Source organism: Nannobrachium achirus, assembly GCF_963921795.1.
Source record: "Nannobrachium achirus genome assembly, chromosome: 15".
Lineage (NCBI taxonomy): Eukaryota > Metazoa > Chordata > Actinopteri > Myctophiformes > Myctophidae > Nannobrachium > Nannobrachium achirus.
This window is the reverse complement of record NC_137822.1, coordinates 24382505-24399244: the sequence shown is the minus strand read 5'-3', so window position 1 is coordinate 24399244 and position 16740 is coordinate 24382505. Positions and strand designations below refer to the sequence as shown.

General features: G+C 42.1%; 1 protein-coding gene across 1 annotated transcript in view; it reads right to left on the bottom strand.

Moving 5' to 3' along the window:
- Positions 1–16740, bottom strand: part of LOC308300050 (uncharacterized protein) — a gene marked incomplete at both ends in the record, with an annotated part of 131748 nt that overhangs the window by 42895 nt on the left and 72113 nt on the right. The window contains 10 exons of the mRNA XM_080743815.1: positions 1–54; positions 182–235; positions 733–786; positions 918–971; positions 3049–3102; positions 4215–4259; positions 5080–5133; positions 8312–8356; positions 11085–11138; positions 15321–15365. Coding sequence (XP_080599941.1) covers positions 1–54; positions 182–235; positions 733–786; positions 918–971; positions 3049–3102; positions 4215–4259; positions 5080–5133; positions 8312–8356; positions 11085–11138; positions 15321–15365 — 513 coding nt within the window. The remainder of the gene's footprint in view (positions 55–181; positions 236–732; positions 787–917; positions 972–3048; positions 3103–4214; positions 4260–5079; positions 5134–8311; positions 8357–11084; positions 11139–15320; positions 15366–16740) is intronic.

Genomic DNA, 16740 nt, shown 5'->3' with positions numbered 1-16740 from the left:
CTCTAACCCAGGAATTCCTCTTGGTCCCGGCAAACCTCTGGCACCTTGCTTTCCCTGAGGTGGCACAAGGAGAACATCTTAACAGACTGACATTCAACAATAAATGCATACACTTCATGTTTGCTTTTATCTCACACCACCGACCACCCGTCCCCTGACCACTATGTTTTTTATTACTCACCTTTGGTCCCTCGAGGCCGTTCTCTCCCGGTGGCCCCATGTCGCCAGGGAAACCCTGTTATGATTGTTATAATATGTTATGATTAATACAGAAGGTTGAAGACAAACAGCGCCCAGGAGAATACCTGAGTGTTCATTTACTCTGGGATTGCACAAATGGAACTGTTAAGGTTTTACCATGTAGTCACCCATTGATACAATGTGGGCACATTACTGTGTGTATATATATATATATATATATATATATATATATCGTCGTTGTCGGGTGAAAACCTTGTATGTCCAAAACCGTTCTTTTTGCATTTTTAATTTAAAAAATGATTTAAACTAGCGAAAACAGACGATCTACAAGCACACAACGCCTCGCACCGCGAGGCGTTGTGTGCTTGTAGATCTGCTGTTTTCACTACTGTTGTGCGACGGCCTTGTACGATGAAGCAGGGCTTTACTTTGCGAATGAACTTACACATTTGAAACTTGGAGATACAAGGTTTCCACCCGACAACGACGATATATATTTGTATAAATGTATTGTATAAATATACTACATGCCTCTGGACCAGTGGGGCCAGCCGTGCCAGCGGGTCCGATCTCTCCTTGTTTGCCCTGTTAGGAAGTGACAGACAAGAGAGGGATACCAGGACGTGAGAATGGTCTCCCTGCCAAGTGGCCATAGGTTGTCATGTACTGAACAAAGCAGTGAAATATTCCAGATGGCATCATCATGGCCAGCTCACCTGCGGTCCTGGTTTTCCTCCGATGCCCGGTAACCCAGGCCCTCCCTGGATGCCCTGTCAATCAAAAACATGTACACAAATCAGTTTATTTTATTTTTAACTCTATTTCTTTGCTAACCTAACCCTAACCTGTGTTTTGTGTGCTTTTTGTTTGATTGCTTAAAAAGTAAAAAAAATTTATGAAGAATGGAAAGCTGTGAAATGAAAGAGATGTAAAGTTTCAATGGCTGTCCCTAAATAAAGAATATAAAAAAACATGTACAAACCAGGGTCATTATAGTTAACCAAAACCAAGACTAAAGGTAAAACTAAAGCTAAAACCGTCAAGAATCGTGTTTACTGAAACTAAATCAACTAAAGTAAAAAAAAAAAAAAATACCACACAGGCTCGCTAGTTCGAGTCCCGATCCAGACTACTTTTCTCTTCTAATTTCCTGTCAGTCTACTGTCCTGTCCATAAAATCCCCAAAACATATCTTTAAAAAAAAAACTTGGCCAAGGAGCCAAGTGTGGGAAGGACATACATAGAGACAGATGAAGAAGCCGGTTAGCACCACTGAAAAAAAAGGTATATAGAACTGCATGTCAAATGATCTTTGTTTTACTTTTCCCACCATCATATCTGCTGTCATGCATTCTTTCAACCTACAAACTACAATAACTCTGGCACAAACAAAGCTTCAGACTTCAGACAGGCTTCAGAAGTAAGGAACCCAACCACCCATTGGCTGACCGAAACCATTAGACACAGATCATGACTGTTTAGTATCTGTGCCGAGGTCTGCTGAGACCACTTTGTCTTCCGAAACAAAAAGCTTCAGTTTTTTACGTACAGACAGATGAGGAGCTTTTACATAAGATTTTCCATAGCCTAGACAAAAGACATCTGGCTAAGACATTTTCCAAAATTGTAGAAAAAGAAAATGTAGCTGCCGAGGGCAGGGGGCTGGTGGGAGGTGTGTGTGTGTCTGTATGCAAAGCATGTATGTCTATAACCGTGTGTGTGTGTGTCTATAACCGTGTGTGTGTGTGTGTGTGTGTGTGTGTGTGTGTGTGTGTGTGTGTGTGTGTGTGTGTGTGTGTGTGTGTGTGTGTGTGTGCAAATACATACTACTGCTTTAAACAGGATTACAGATTATTTTAAATGCTGGAATTGAAATATGAGGAAGGGGCCCCGCTGGCCTACTGGTCCAGGCGCATACCACTTAGACATTGCCACATAGGCACAGATGCCTGGCGGCGTTGCCGGTTCGATTCCAGATCCGGACGACCTTTGCCGCATGTCACTCTCCATCTATCCCCCCATTTCCTATCAATAAAGGCATAAAAGCCCAAAAACTAACCTTTTAAAAAAAGAAATAATGTGAGGAAAACATTTCCTTGTGTTACAATCTCATATTCTCACGAACAGCAAATGTTATATACATTTAGCAAATTCAATTTTCGGAATGTCAGGAGTGGAAGTAGTCCACCCTATTACATTCACCCAAGCTTCATATAAAAGGATAAAAGGATACTTATATCATCAACATCCATTTAATTTCACAGTTAACAGTAAAAGAGGTTTCCAGAGCATTGCAAATATAGCTGGTGTGACATTTACAATGTACATTTATAGGCCAATATTACACCATTTACAGTCAATACACTATAATGTACAACTAGCAACTTCTTCCACTCGTGATGTCTTGATTCTTCATACTTTGACAGCTGCTTTTTTTCAGCAGTTATGGAGAACATTTCACATTTTAATACATTTCCATACAATTATGTGTTTTTATAAACCAGACGCTATGGTAGTTTAGAGAGGGACTAGTGTGTGAACATCTTAGTCATATGACAAAGTTGTACGCTGAAAATAGCCAATCTACAAGCAAAGTTGTGAGCTTAGGCTACAGCAGTGGTTCTCAAAGTGGATTCCAGGGACTTTGTGGGTTCCTTTATGGGGGTCTAAATTGACCCATACAAGTCTGTAACTCTAACAGTATACAAATGGAACCAAATGGACCTGTTTACTGTCAGAGTTAAGGGGAGCCGTTGAAATGTGAAAGTTTGAGAAACACTGAGCTACAGTATTTGTTTGGCATGGCACGCCATCATATTATGATGACAAAGTATAAATCAGGCTTACCTTGTCTCCTTGGTAACCAATCTCCCCCTGCTGGCCAGGAATCCCAACTTCACCCTGATTGGTTTAGAAAAAGAGAGAGGATGGGATGTACAGATAGACAGACAGGAGATGGACAGAACATGGACCGAAGACAAGATAGATAGGAGAGATAGACAGAAGAAGGGAAATGGAGAAAAGGAAAACCATTAGAGAAAGTGAACTCTGGACCTGTGGATCCTCGTCCCATTAAGCATCTTCAACATTCAATATTCATTACAGATTCCCACCCATTAACTAACATACACATAATGTGATCCATTACACTGCCTGACATGACATCACAAATCATGGCCACAGTCACACAGGGCGTCTTCATGTGGTATATGGCTCTATCTTTAGAGAACGGATTGATGGCGATTACCACACTCTCTCACACACACACACACACACACACACACACACACACACACACACACACACACACACACACACACACACACACACACACACACACACACACACACACACACACACACACACACACACACACACACACACACACACACACACGACAGATGAGCTCCTTGTGAATGGTTTAAAGCTGCAATCCGAAACGTATTTGAATGAATGCAACATTGTTTTAACCAATCTGTATAGGGTACGTTAGTGGTTGGAGGTGGTGGTAATATTGATATAATTATAAAAAGGAGTAATAAGTAAAGAGTAACTTATTATGAGTAACTTGGCCATAACGGAGGAGGTCACGGTTCCAGCATGTTGTACTGTATGTAAAGCATACAAGCATGTTGTACTCTATGCATAGTATACAAGCATGTTGTAATAAGAGCAGTAGAAGAAGAAGAGAGTAGTGACACGCTTTGATCTCGCCTCAATGGCATAGTTCCAAACATTGGAACTATTGAGCCATTGAGATAGAATGAGAACTTCCACATTCCATTCTTACAATGGGAGTCAACGCTGGTGTCATCACTCTCACACAAGATCACGCTGGTTGTACTGTACAGTATGTAGAGTATACAAGCATGTTGTTATGTATGTAAAGTATACAAGCATGTTGTACAATATGTACAGTACACAAGCCAGTCACAGATTGCCAGGAATCAACAGAGTGCATATCAGTCACATGCTCATTAAAAACAGGCCAATAACGGGAATATTCAGATCACCTTATCACCTTTCAGTCCTGGTTCTCCTGGGTTTCCGGGTACCCCCTGAGAGAAAAGAAACAAACAAACATGTTTGTTACATATCCGTTTGCGCAAGTGTCAGTGGAAGACACTTTAAATACAAAAAATATTGTTTAAGAAGTTGGTAAAAAAAGAAAAAAAAGAAAAAAAGAAAACACAATTATGTGGAAAGGTTATTGTGGAAAGATTATATCAAAAATAACTTGTTTAAGTATGACTTTAAGGGCCATTGCATTGCAGAGTTTAAGCAGGGAACCAATCATTCATCACTCAGGCTCTTGTGTTGATTTCCTGTTTTGAAAAGAAGCTAAATGGCCATTGGGAGGTTTCTCTGACTTAAGCCCCTCCCCCAACCCTGTGTACACACACACACACACACACACACACACACACACACACACACACACACACACACACACACACACACACACACACACACACACACACACACACACACACACACACACACACACACACACACACACACACACACACATATGATGCAGCCAAACTGGCCTGATTCATCAGCACCAACTTCCTGCATGACATAAACAGACCAAGGACAAGGAGGGCTATAACTTGAATGCTGCCATCAACGTCATTTTCCTGAAACATTGCCGATTAGCAAGCAAACTGCCATGTACGTACAGTCAGTACATTGGAATAGTGCATACTGTATAAGTCAAGGAAGTGATGTGTGTGTGTGTGTGTGTGTGTGTGTGTGTGTGTGTGTGTGTGTGTGTGTGTGTGTGTGTGTGTGTGTGTGTGTGTGTGTGTGTGTGTGTGTGCGTGCGTGTGTGTGTGCGTGTGTGTGTGTGTGCGCACACACGTGCGTGCATGTTACCTTCAGTCCATTAGGTCCTGGAAGTCCCATCTCTCCAGCAGGTCCCATATCACCCTGATACCAGAAGAGGAGATAAACAACAATACATCTCTCTGTGATATCACACATGTGCACAAACTACACACACTGGGCTCAGACACGCATGCACACATGCGCCCAAGCATGCACACACACACGCACGCACTCACACTCACACACACACACACACACACACACACACACACACACACACACACACACACACACAGAAACAGCAACTCCCATTCCATTTCGTTTTCATTTCATGCACACAGCTGTCACATCGGATACAGTCCAGAAAAATGAATATTTATACTAAGCAATCAAATCCGGGAGTGGAGGAGTGGATACAGTAGTAGATGGTTACTGTAGCCAAGTGTCTGGAGTCAATTCCGTTTCATAGAATATCTGTTGTGAATCTAATGCAAAAATGCTTGCGGTAACAAATGGCAACACTGACAGCCGTAGCAGTGAAGTGAAATGAAAAAGCATATAAAATGCAACAATGCACACATTTTTATATCCTCAAATAGCATGCTGTCAATGCAGACAGACACTATAGCTTGTGGTGGGGCTTTAAAATCACTTTTAATATGCCGGAACTTTATGGTTTAATATGTAATTATAGCTTTAAGTTTTCAAAATGTTTAAAAAATATATATAAAATAGCAACAATAGCCGAAGTACAAGCTCTTCATGTGAGCTTGTAGATCTGTTATTTTTGCTATTTGTCATATGACAAAATACTGTGTAAAGGGCTTAAGTGGTACTGGTTAAGGCTGTATTATGTCAGTTCGTAAGTCGCTTGGTTTGGTGCCAGCGGTCTGTCGGTCCGTAGACCAATCTGGTCTCAAATAACATAATCTTCAAAATACTGTGGAACCTTTTATGCACCTTCATAAACCCCTTAGGATGACCTCTACCAATTTAGTCGACCCCATAGCCCCTCCTGTAGTGCCACCATTAGGCCAAACCTTCCACTTGCACGCAAGTGCTAACGAAATCTAATGGGCAGATTCACATGAAACTTAGCTGAGTGCATTCATGCTGCCTAGAAAATTAAATCTAACTATTCAAGTGACTCCCATGACCTATGCTCTAGTGTCTAGCACCACCGTCAGGTTCAAATATCACCTTTCCTCACCAGCTATCTTATAATCTCTAAAAGAGAGAAAACGGTAATCTCTATCTAAAACCAGACTACAGTAAGTAGTGTTCATCAACAAATAACCTTGATTGCGACCGTCAGGTCGCAGTTACTATCAAAACCTCCACCAGCTGTCAGTCTGTCTGTCACGTCACACTTTTCCCCTACACATATCTCCGCCACAGTTGCCCTGATCCATGCCAAACTTTGCACACACACTCCTTGGCTGCCAAACCACAACCTCCACCTCTCATTTCTCACATCGCCCTCTTCTAGCACCACCATGAGGCCGATTCTTGCAAGACACATTTTTGGACGCTGCTCCTATACAGATATTGACCTAAAATTACGCAAAGCGGTACACAGTATCTCTACAGTCATGTCATCAAAATGCATCTGTCCCATCTAGCGCCACCATCTGGGCAATGTTTGAAAAACAAATTTTTGGAAACTGATCCTACAGATTTTGCCCTAAAATCATGCAAAGCGGTACACAGTATCTCTAAAGTCATGTCATCAACATGGATCTGTCCCATTTCCCATATTCCCTCCTGATTGGCTACCATTGCTTTCTAAAGTTTGTGTATCTTTGGCAGTAATTTAGTTAATATTGATGACATCAGGGATCTCCATATATGGGCATAAAAGGGACAATATATGAGGTGTGACTGTCTGTCTGTCTGTCTGTCTGTCTGTCTGTCTGTCTGTCTGTCTGTCTGTCTGTCTGACTGACTGACTGACATGAGGCGGAGGTTTTGATACCAGTAAAGGGCGAAAAGTGACCTCGCCCTTATATGGATTCTGTCATCTAACATCATAAATACAATCCCTTTCATGTCCATATATGGAGATCCCTTTTATGCCCATATATGGAGATCCCTGCTCTGAGTATCTGACATCACTGTGATGTCACCTGTGATGTCACAGTGATGGGTCAGCCTTTTATGCCCATATATGGAGATCCCTGCTCTGAGTATCTGACATCACCGTGATGTCACCTGTGATGTCACAGTGATGTGTCAGGGGAACCACAGTGTCAGGCGTTGTAGACAGACAGAGATACGGTCAAGCTGTGACGGTTCACAGACTAAACTGCGACCTACGTACGCAACTAACTGCTCCCTGCGGTCACACCACTGAACTGTGCACAGACTCTAGGAGGTGGAGGTCTGTCCCTCTAGCAGTCTAGCTAGTAGCTTGTATATTTTTATCCCTGGAATACGGCTCAGTGTTGTTGTTCTCCATCCTGACACAGTGGACATGGATGGAACCCAGAGCACAGCTGTAATCAGGTCCCAATTACAGGCCTGCCACCACCACTGGTGGCCAGGAATAGAGGAAGGAGTGGTCCGGATGGGGAAAGATGGGACAAGACAGGAGAAAAAACGGCAACACATTATAATCAGATACCATTATGTGGTTGCTGGGCTGAGCAATTAGAGGCACTCTAGAAAGACACCCCATCTCCTTGTTAAGCGCTGCTGATTGACGCTCGCAAGATAATTTATAGAACGCTGTCAAGTGATGAAGTGGGAGGGATTTCTTGAGACAGCTTCTGCGTCTGCAGGCAGGAAGTTAACGTCCTCACCCCTCTGCCGCCCTGGCTGATGGATTTCAAAACACATCCTCTGTTTTTGCAGCCAGGTTTTCACATTTTCAGAGTAGAAACAAGCCATGAAACTTTGATCAGCAGCACGGCGGAGACATTTTAAACCGATCAAATTATAGCTAGAAGACTTAATTTCCTACACAGTTTAACCACTTAAGCCCTATTTTATACTTCCGGCTAATCCACAAACTCATCAGTTGCAACTTTTAAAGAAAAATAACCCCAAAAAATGTCAAGTTAACCTTGGGATGGCAAGTTTAATTTGTATGTTTTGAGGGTTACCAGTACTTGAAATTTTCATCTAAACTAAGCAGTGATATTCTGTTAGTAATTGTCTTCAATGATCCCTGTATTTGAATGCATAGAGGGATGCTTAAAACATATCAGCATCAGAGGTTACAACAACCCAGGTATGAAAAGTGCCAGCATACTCAACACAGAAACTCTCCTATACTCACAATAAGTCCAAGAACTCCGCTAGGACCAGGGGCTCCAAGCTCACCCTAGGAGAGAGATGAAGAGAGGAAGGAGTTTCTAGAGTTATTGGCTCTTTTTTAAACAAACATGCACAGAAGAGTGGTTCAGTGTTCATCCCAGCTTATAAGAGGGGGCTGTGTGTGCGTGTTTGTGAGTGTGCGTACGTGCGTGCGTGCGTGTGGGAGGGGACTTGAGCCCACTGTCCTGCTGTGTGCCCACCAGCAGACAGAAAATGTGCATGTGTGAGAGAGTCAGAGGAGAGAGAGAGAGAGACAAACAGAAGGACAGAGAACAAGAGAGAGTGAAGGGAGAGATCTAATCTGATCCTAAAATTGTTAAATCGTATATGCAGTGTTATTCAGTGGTGTACATTTTCCAGAGTCCAGAGTTCAGGACTTCAGCAAGAGAAAGTATAAAGGTACAGTATATTACAGTAGCTTGCAGAGGCAGCTACTGTGTGCATAGTTTGGACACTTGAGCCGCATTCAGTGAACTCTGAAACACTTTATGATGAGTCCACTTCAAACTATCTTAAAGAGCAAGTTGTTGATGTTTATTGCTTCATTTCAAAAACATTCAACTGTTCCTTGATGACACTGAAAAACACTGGGATGAATAAAAATAAAATAAAATGATTTTAATTAAATCCCTACAGAACCTCACTGGGCTAACCAGCTAACAGGAGTGGCCTAGTGTTTAGACGTATGTGTGTGTGTGTGTGTGTGAGTGTGAGTGTGAGTGTGAGTGTGAGTGTGAGTGTGCGTGCGTGCGTGCATGCGTGCGGGCGCGCGCATGCTTGCATGCGTGTGGATATTTGTGTGGCAAATTTAACATGAGGGGTAAATTGAAGAGATCTGAGTTTGAAGCATGGCCAAATAACCGTGCGTTACTCTTTTTTTCGGCAGGTTTTGAAACACCACGCCAATTACACTTCAGCAGTAAAGCTGGTCTGGCAGTCTTAAAAGAATCTAACTTCAAACACAACTGAAAAACTGAGCCAACACAGTATAAAATCCTCAGCACTAATTCATCCATTTGTAACTATGAAAAAAAATGTAACTAAATTAACACATATTGGACCCGTATGCAGGGGCGTCACAAGGGGTAGGAAAGTGGGACTGAGTTATAGGGCCCAAGTTGGAGGGGCCCTAGTAACTTTAACTATTGAAAAATAGCAGATATACAAGCTCACAGCGCGGCACCGAGTGCCGCGCTGCGAGCTTGTAGATCTGCTATTTTTGAAAAGTCCTGAAAATGTGCGCAAATCTTTGAATATACGTATTTTTTAAGTGAACATTTGTAACTCAAATTTTGCTTCTGGGGAGGTCCCTGGAACTAAATATTTTGAGATGGGGGGGTCCTTCACATGAAAAAGTTTGAGCATCACTGACATGGAAACATAGGTTTCTTGGCACACATTTTCACGATTTTTCAAAAATAGCAGATCTACAAGCTCGCAGCGCGGCACTCGGTGCCGCACTGTGAGCTTGTATATCTGCTATTTTTCAATAGTTAACATTCATGGGGGGCCCGCAGTGAATCCTTGTACCCAGGGCCCAGAATTTGGTGTGACGCCCCTGCCCGTATGGCTCCATTTGGTTACATTTTGTACACTCTCAGAGTTCAATTCAACACTGAGGATTTACTATGAGCCTAGTTGACTCACAGATGTCTTTCCCAGCAGCAGAAATGCCCCTGTAGGAAATTCCCAGTGTGTAAAACATCAGGGGAGTGTCTCTCGTCTCTGGGGCATGTTTACCAAGCATGCCACAAATTACCGCCAGGCCCGCAAAATTCTGCGGGCCTACAAGTTTCCAATGTAGCGTATTTCCTAAGAGCGATGATTTAAATGAGCACAGACACATTTCCTCCAATGAGGCCTTAAGCTTCATTGGAGAAATGAGAAGAATATATTTCTATTCTATTTAAAAAAATAATAATAAAATAATCTTTACACACAGTTTTAGCAACTGCTGTACTTTGAATTTAGATGTCACCAGACATATCTGTAGGCGGATATCATCGATCGTCAGGCAATGCAAGAAAGACTAATATTAAACTAAACAAAAACATTAAAAAAACGATGTCGAAATCAATCGAGAAATCAACATTTTCATTGGTAACATATCCTTAGGTCGAACACACTTTAGTCCAAACATAACCTTAATCCTTACCCTAACCTCAGTAAAACTATGCCTAAACCTAACCCTAACCTCAGTAACCGTGACGCGGTTGATTAGCTAATCTGCCGATGTTGGTGAGTAGCTAACCCGCCGACGCTGTTCGACCCAACGGGAGTTCGATGGGGCAGTCCTCATTATCACTCTGTATAACTTTTTGTCCACATCTTTATATTTGTTGTCAGATGTTGTTTTTACCTTCCCAGAGAGGGGTATCATTTTTGACCAGTTTGTCTGTCTGTTTGCAACTGTAGGTGTAAACGGCATCAAGGAATGACATGAAACGTTCAGGAGAGGAATTCCAATAAATGTTTTGGGCAAAAACTGGATTTACTTTATCTGTACTATAAAATGTTAAAGACAGAGACGCCTACTATTAAACGTGGTTATTCGTGTCGTTATCAAACTCAGAAAATCTCTATTAGACTGTAAACATCTGTGAGCATGCTGGTATGCTAGCAAAGCATGTCCTGGTTTGTGTGTGTGTGTGTCTCTGTGCGCGTGCGTGCGTAGGTGCGTGCATGTGTTTGTGTGTGTATGTGCGCGCGTGTGTTTGTGTGTGCGTGTGACCTACTGGGTCCCCATCTGGTCCAGGAGGTCCTCTCTCCCCAAAGTCACCTGGAAACCCCTGAAAAGAGACAAACTGGCTTTTATATCCTATTCCACCACAAGCATGCACCAGAGACACCTAAAAACACTGTTTCATTCTTATAGTGCAACTTCATGTATATGATGTGAACAGCGTTGCATTGGTGATTCAATGTTGGGGACGCAGTTTTATTGACGTCACGCACGCGCACGTCGCTTAACACCAACACAACAGGAGTTAACAGGTCAGATAATGGTCTGTTGATATGCATACAGGCTCGTTACTTTGTTAAATCACCCTGGTGTGACACTACAGCGTATGTAAACGCTGTTGAGATGTGAACTAAAGTGTTGTTTTGCATCAATGCATGTCGGTGCCTGTGAGAGGTGTGACACCTTTCCAAAAAGATATGGGACGGCGTCTACATGCGTGACCAGACCAATGCAACAATGACTGAATTAGGGTATTAATGACTTGTGATTTTTGCAAGTCGACTCAGTAAAATGTTGAGTTGAAATCGACTTTATTGTTTGATGAACAATGCATGAACGGGGGACAAAACCTGAAACCCTGCGCTTAATTCCATTGAAAAAACACAGTTGGAAAAGGAGCAAATTGACAATAAGCAATCCTAATGTTTGAATGCTGTACTACACACGCACACATGGAGCAAAAATAATGATGAAAAAATATGTTTTTAGTATGATTTTAGTTTTTTCGACTTTCGCCATTCCCTGGTGGGAGTCGACTTGTGTACTGAAGTCGACTTGTCGACTCTTTGGTTAATGCCCTACTGTGAATATAATATTCCACCCAAAACCAACTCAGTAGCCATGTGGTTAGAGTGTCTGCCCTGAGATTGGGAGGTCGGGGAAATTTGTGGGAAGCTTGGGCAAAAATGTTTTCCACCCACTCTTTTACACCTGTAAACTTAAAGTTGAAGTTTACAAATAAAGTTGAAGCTGAATTGATATACCGTTATATTACAGTTGAATTATTCTCCAGTAGTAGTATTTTTTAATAGAATCCCCTTGCGTGCGGTCACAACGAAATTTGATTTGGATTCTGCCAATGTAATGGGAACGGCACGGTTTGTTGGCATTCCTGGATTTCCGGAAAAAAAGTGATCCGCCTCCATTCCCTTACAGCACAAAAGTAAATAGAGTTCTTATAAATTGTCAGGTGTCAATAATGCAAGCCAAACAATTTGCAACATTTTACTGAGTTCTGAGATCTCACAATAAAGAGCTGTCCATACTGTCCCCGACCACAGAACTTTTCGTCGGAAAGTGCAGCTTTCCGAATGTGCAGCTTTCCGAACTCAAACTCGGGGGTAAAGCTTTTCAGAAGTTGCGAGAGACGTCAATTTGTAGTTGAACCGGACCTTTCCGACGAAAGGTCTGGTGGTCAGAGACAGTATGCACTGCCCTTTAGACTACACAGAGGCCCAGCTGTGCACAGTAATTACATACAGTACATTTCACTGTTTTAAATATAACTTTACACATCAAGTCATTTGAACTATGTACAGATTTGGTAGATAATTGTTCTATTATGAGCATTAAATATTGCAGTAACAGCACTGGGTGTGGACAGTAAATGGCTGTATTTAGTCTGCCTATGAACGGTTTCTAAAAGCAGACACCATTTCCTCCAGTTAGGACTAAATGAGACCAGTGGTGTAAAGTAACCAAGTACATTTACCGAAGTACTGTACTTGGCTTGAGCTGCTATTTTTGAAAAATCATGACAATTTGTGCAAGTCTTTGAATATATTGTATAAATGTATTCAAATACCTTTTTGAAAAACTCATTTTTCTCTCATAAGTAGTCCTCAAACTTTTTCATGTCAAGGCCACAGACCTCAAAATGTGTTGTCCCAGGGACCCCCAGTAGTGAAGATTTGAGTTACAAAGGTTTGCTTTGAAAATTATATATTCAATGATTTGCACGCATATTCCCAATAAAAAAAGCTGAACTACAAGCTCATAGCACGGCACTCTGTGACACACTATTTGCTTGTATATCTGCTATTTCTCAATAGCTAAAGTAATAAAATAATTCCAGGTCTTAATTGGTTAAAACAAATACAAAATCATATATTCAATTATTTGCACATATTTTCCCCAATAAAAAAGCAGATCTACAAGCTCATAGCACGGCACTCTGTGACGCACTATTTGCTTGTATATCTGCTATTTCTCAATAGCTTAAGTAATCAAATGATTCCAGCTCTTAATTGGTTAAAACAAATACAAAATCATATATTCAATTATTTGCACACATTTTCCCCAATAAAAAAGCAGATCTACAAGCTCATAGCACGGCACTCTGTGACGCACTATTTGCTTGTATATCTGCTATTTTTCAATAGCTAAAGTAAAAAATTATTCCAGATTTTAATGGGTTAAAAAAACGAATACAAGGTGCCCCCCCACACGCATGCACGCACATGCGCGCACACACACACACACACACACACACACACACACACACACACACACACACACACACACACACACACACACACACACACACACACACACACACACACACACACACACACACACAAACGCCCTGTTTGAACCCTGTTTTTAGACGTTTCTATCATGAAGTGTCTGGCTGTGGAGGCAGCCGGCTGTGAGCTTTGTTTGTCTTTGTCTGTCCTCTTCTCTGTGTCCTGGGGGACGAGAGGTAGGTCTTCAGAAGACATGGGTCCAGCCTGGCCTGCACAGGTCCTGGGATAAGTGTGGTGACAAAGTGACATCCCTGCATGCATGGTGCCTGCAGCTATCGGCTGCCCTGGGCTCAAAAAAGCAAAAAAAGACCTCCCAAATTCTATGAGGTCGACCACACTACTGCTGTTCCCACAGCGAGCTGGTGTGGAGGTATAAACAGAGAGTATTGGAGCTCATGCCATTATTATGGCCATATTGGAGTTCTTCACTAGGATACTACTTGCTAGAGCCACATCCTAAAGTCTCCTCCTTCATCCGATCGTGCCCTCCTCACGTGCACAAAAAAGTACACAATATGAAATCCTTCAATGTATAAAGCCAGGTTTCACGGCAAGACGAAACCATTTAAAGACCATTTATACTTCTATGTATACATGGGTTGCATTTGCAGTCTTAAACAGGCCATATTGAGGACCAACACAGGTTCTACGTTAATCAAAACACCTGTGTTGGTCCTCAAAATGGCTGGTGTAGGACTACAAATGCAACCCATGAATAACAGTGTCGTGTGGGGAAAATAACCGATTTACAAGATCACAACGCGTCACATCCGTGACACACTGTGAGCTTGTAGATTGTGGGAGGATGAATTAGAATGTTGCACAGAACACTCGCAGCAGTCTGAATTAGCCTTTACACATCACACAGCACATGCACTTGTATAGATAAGTGCAACTATCAGCTTCCACATAAACTATTCCCTCACTGGGTTTGCGTGCGTTCAGATGTTTTCGTCAATAAACATTTTATTTACTGAAAAGCCAATAAGCACCAGCTGCAGGATGAGCTCAGCAGTGTGTCCATCTAGCACACAGAACAGGGCCTATGGCTTGGTTCCACCTTGGGAAAACCAAAGTCTAGCTCCTTCCAACAAAAGCCTTTTCTTGTTACATCCAACATGTCAACATAGGCAGCTAGCAGGACCTACAATTAACCCTTCCATTACGTAAACCATGGAGAGACTGGATAAGGGTGCCAACAATGGCGTAAATGTAGAACGGATGCATCCTACTATACATTATGTACTAGCAGGACTGAATATGAAACTGCAATGTACACTTTATTTACTGCAATTTATTTTATTACTAAACAAATATACACTGTATACAGTGCATACCCTGTACTGTATGTAAGACTGTGCACTGTAAGTAATCTACAACCTATATTCATTTTGATTCTTAACTGTATTCTGACTTACTGTATTTTTCATTTTATACCCACAAAAATGTGGTACCTTTAACATTCAATTCAAGGTACCAAAAAACAAAACACACATGCACACGCACGCACGCAAACACACACACGTGCACACACGCACACGCGCACGCGCACGCACACACACACACACACACACACACACACACACACACACACACACACACACACACACACACCCCGCAGTCACCGCACGCGCAAAAATCCTAAGGAGTTTTCATATAGTAGAATAGAATTATCTATAAAGTATGTTGAGACAAAACTTTACCGGCCTACCCATCGTGCCCCTCTTCCCTGGTTCTCCGGCAATGCCCTGAAAATGAAATGACAGACGAAGAGGGAGAACAGAATAAAGACATGGAATGACAGAGCAACAAGGTAAAAAAAAAAAGAAGAAGAAAGCAAACAGGGGGAAAGCAGAGGAGAGACAGAGAAAGAGAAAGGCAGAGGGAACTTATGTATGCAGTAATCAAATCGCCACACACTTCTCCACCACATAACAAAACGAATGAAAATAAAACAACAACACCACACGCCATTAAAAAGTCAGAACCTTCAGCCGTTGTTGGCTCTCGCTTTAACAGATGGGAGAACCATCTGATTGCGGCCTCTCCAACATTCTCTCATTCTGAGAGGTTTATTGCTTTTTTTCATATATCTGTTAAACAAACACCCATTTCCCCTGGAAGAGAAAGACATTCTCTGGCTCTTACGTGCAGCCAGGGTACTGTTTGATACATGTACGGGTGCCGTATGTGTTATTTGAATATATTTGTACATAAATGTACTACTCTTGATTTATGTCTGTTTTGTTTCATGTTTGCTTTGGCAATGTGAACCCGTTTCCTCATGCCAATAAAGCCCCTTTGAATAGAATAGAATAGAATAGAATAGAATTGAATGATCTGAATGAATGATATAGCTGGCCGGCTACTGTATGACAGTGGTTCTCAAAGTGCGGTCCGGAGACCCCCAGGGGTCCGCGAGGGGATTCCAAGGGGGTCCCCAGCTATGATTCATAGCGTACAAATGGAACCAAAATGGACCTGTGGCCTAATGCCTTCCCAAACTGGGTTTCTTGAAATGAAAACATTTGGGAATCACTGCTGTATGACCCATGCTAGCTGGCCGGCTGAGTAAGGTCCTCTGGGTATAGCCTGCCTCACACTGACGTAACCCTCTGGCACTCGTCAGAAGTAGGGTAATGGCTGCATGTTTTACAGGCAGGAAGCGTTGAGGAGTTCAAGCAGTTCAAACACTTCAAGAGAGTAGGGACGGGACGATATGAAAATGTCATGTCACGATTATTGTGACCAAAGAAATCGCGATTTACGATATTATCGCGATAATCAAAATATCCCCAACATCCATTATCCTGGGGCGGAACATTTGCCAAAAATAGCAGATCTACACGCCCACAACGCGTCGCAACATGACATGTTGTGAGCTTGTAGATCAGCTATTTTTTGGCAAAGAGATTTGGCAGAGAGTGAAAAAAAGACTGTATCAAGTACGTACTGTATATTATAAGTAAGTTTTACCAAAAGAGGGTTTAAGTGGTACTGGATATGCAGCTCGGCAAATAAAAGGTGAATTGATCCCAGTGCATGATGGAGGAAGATATCACGATAAATTAAATCTCCACGATGCGATTATCGCGTTTTTCGTCACGATAAACGATAATATCG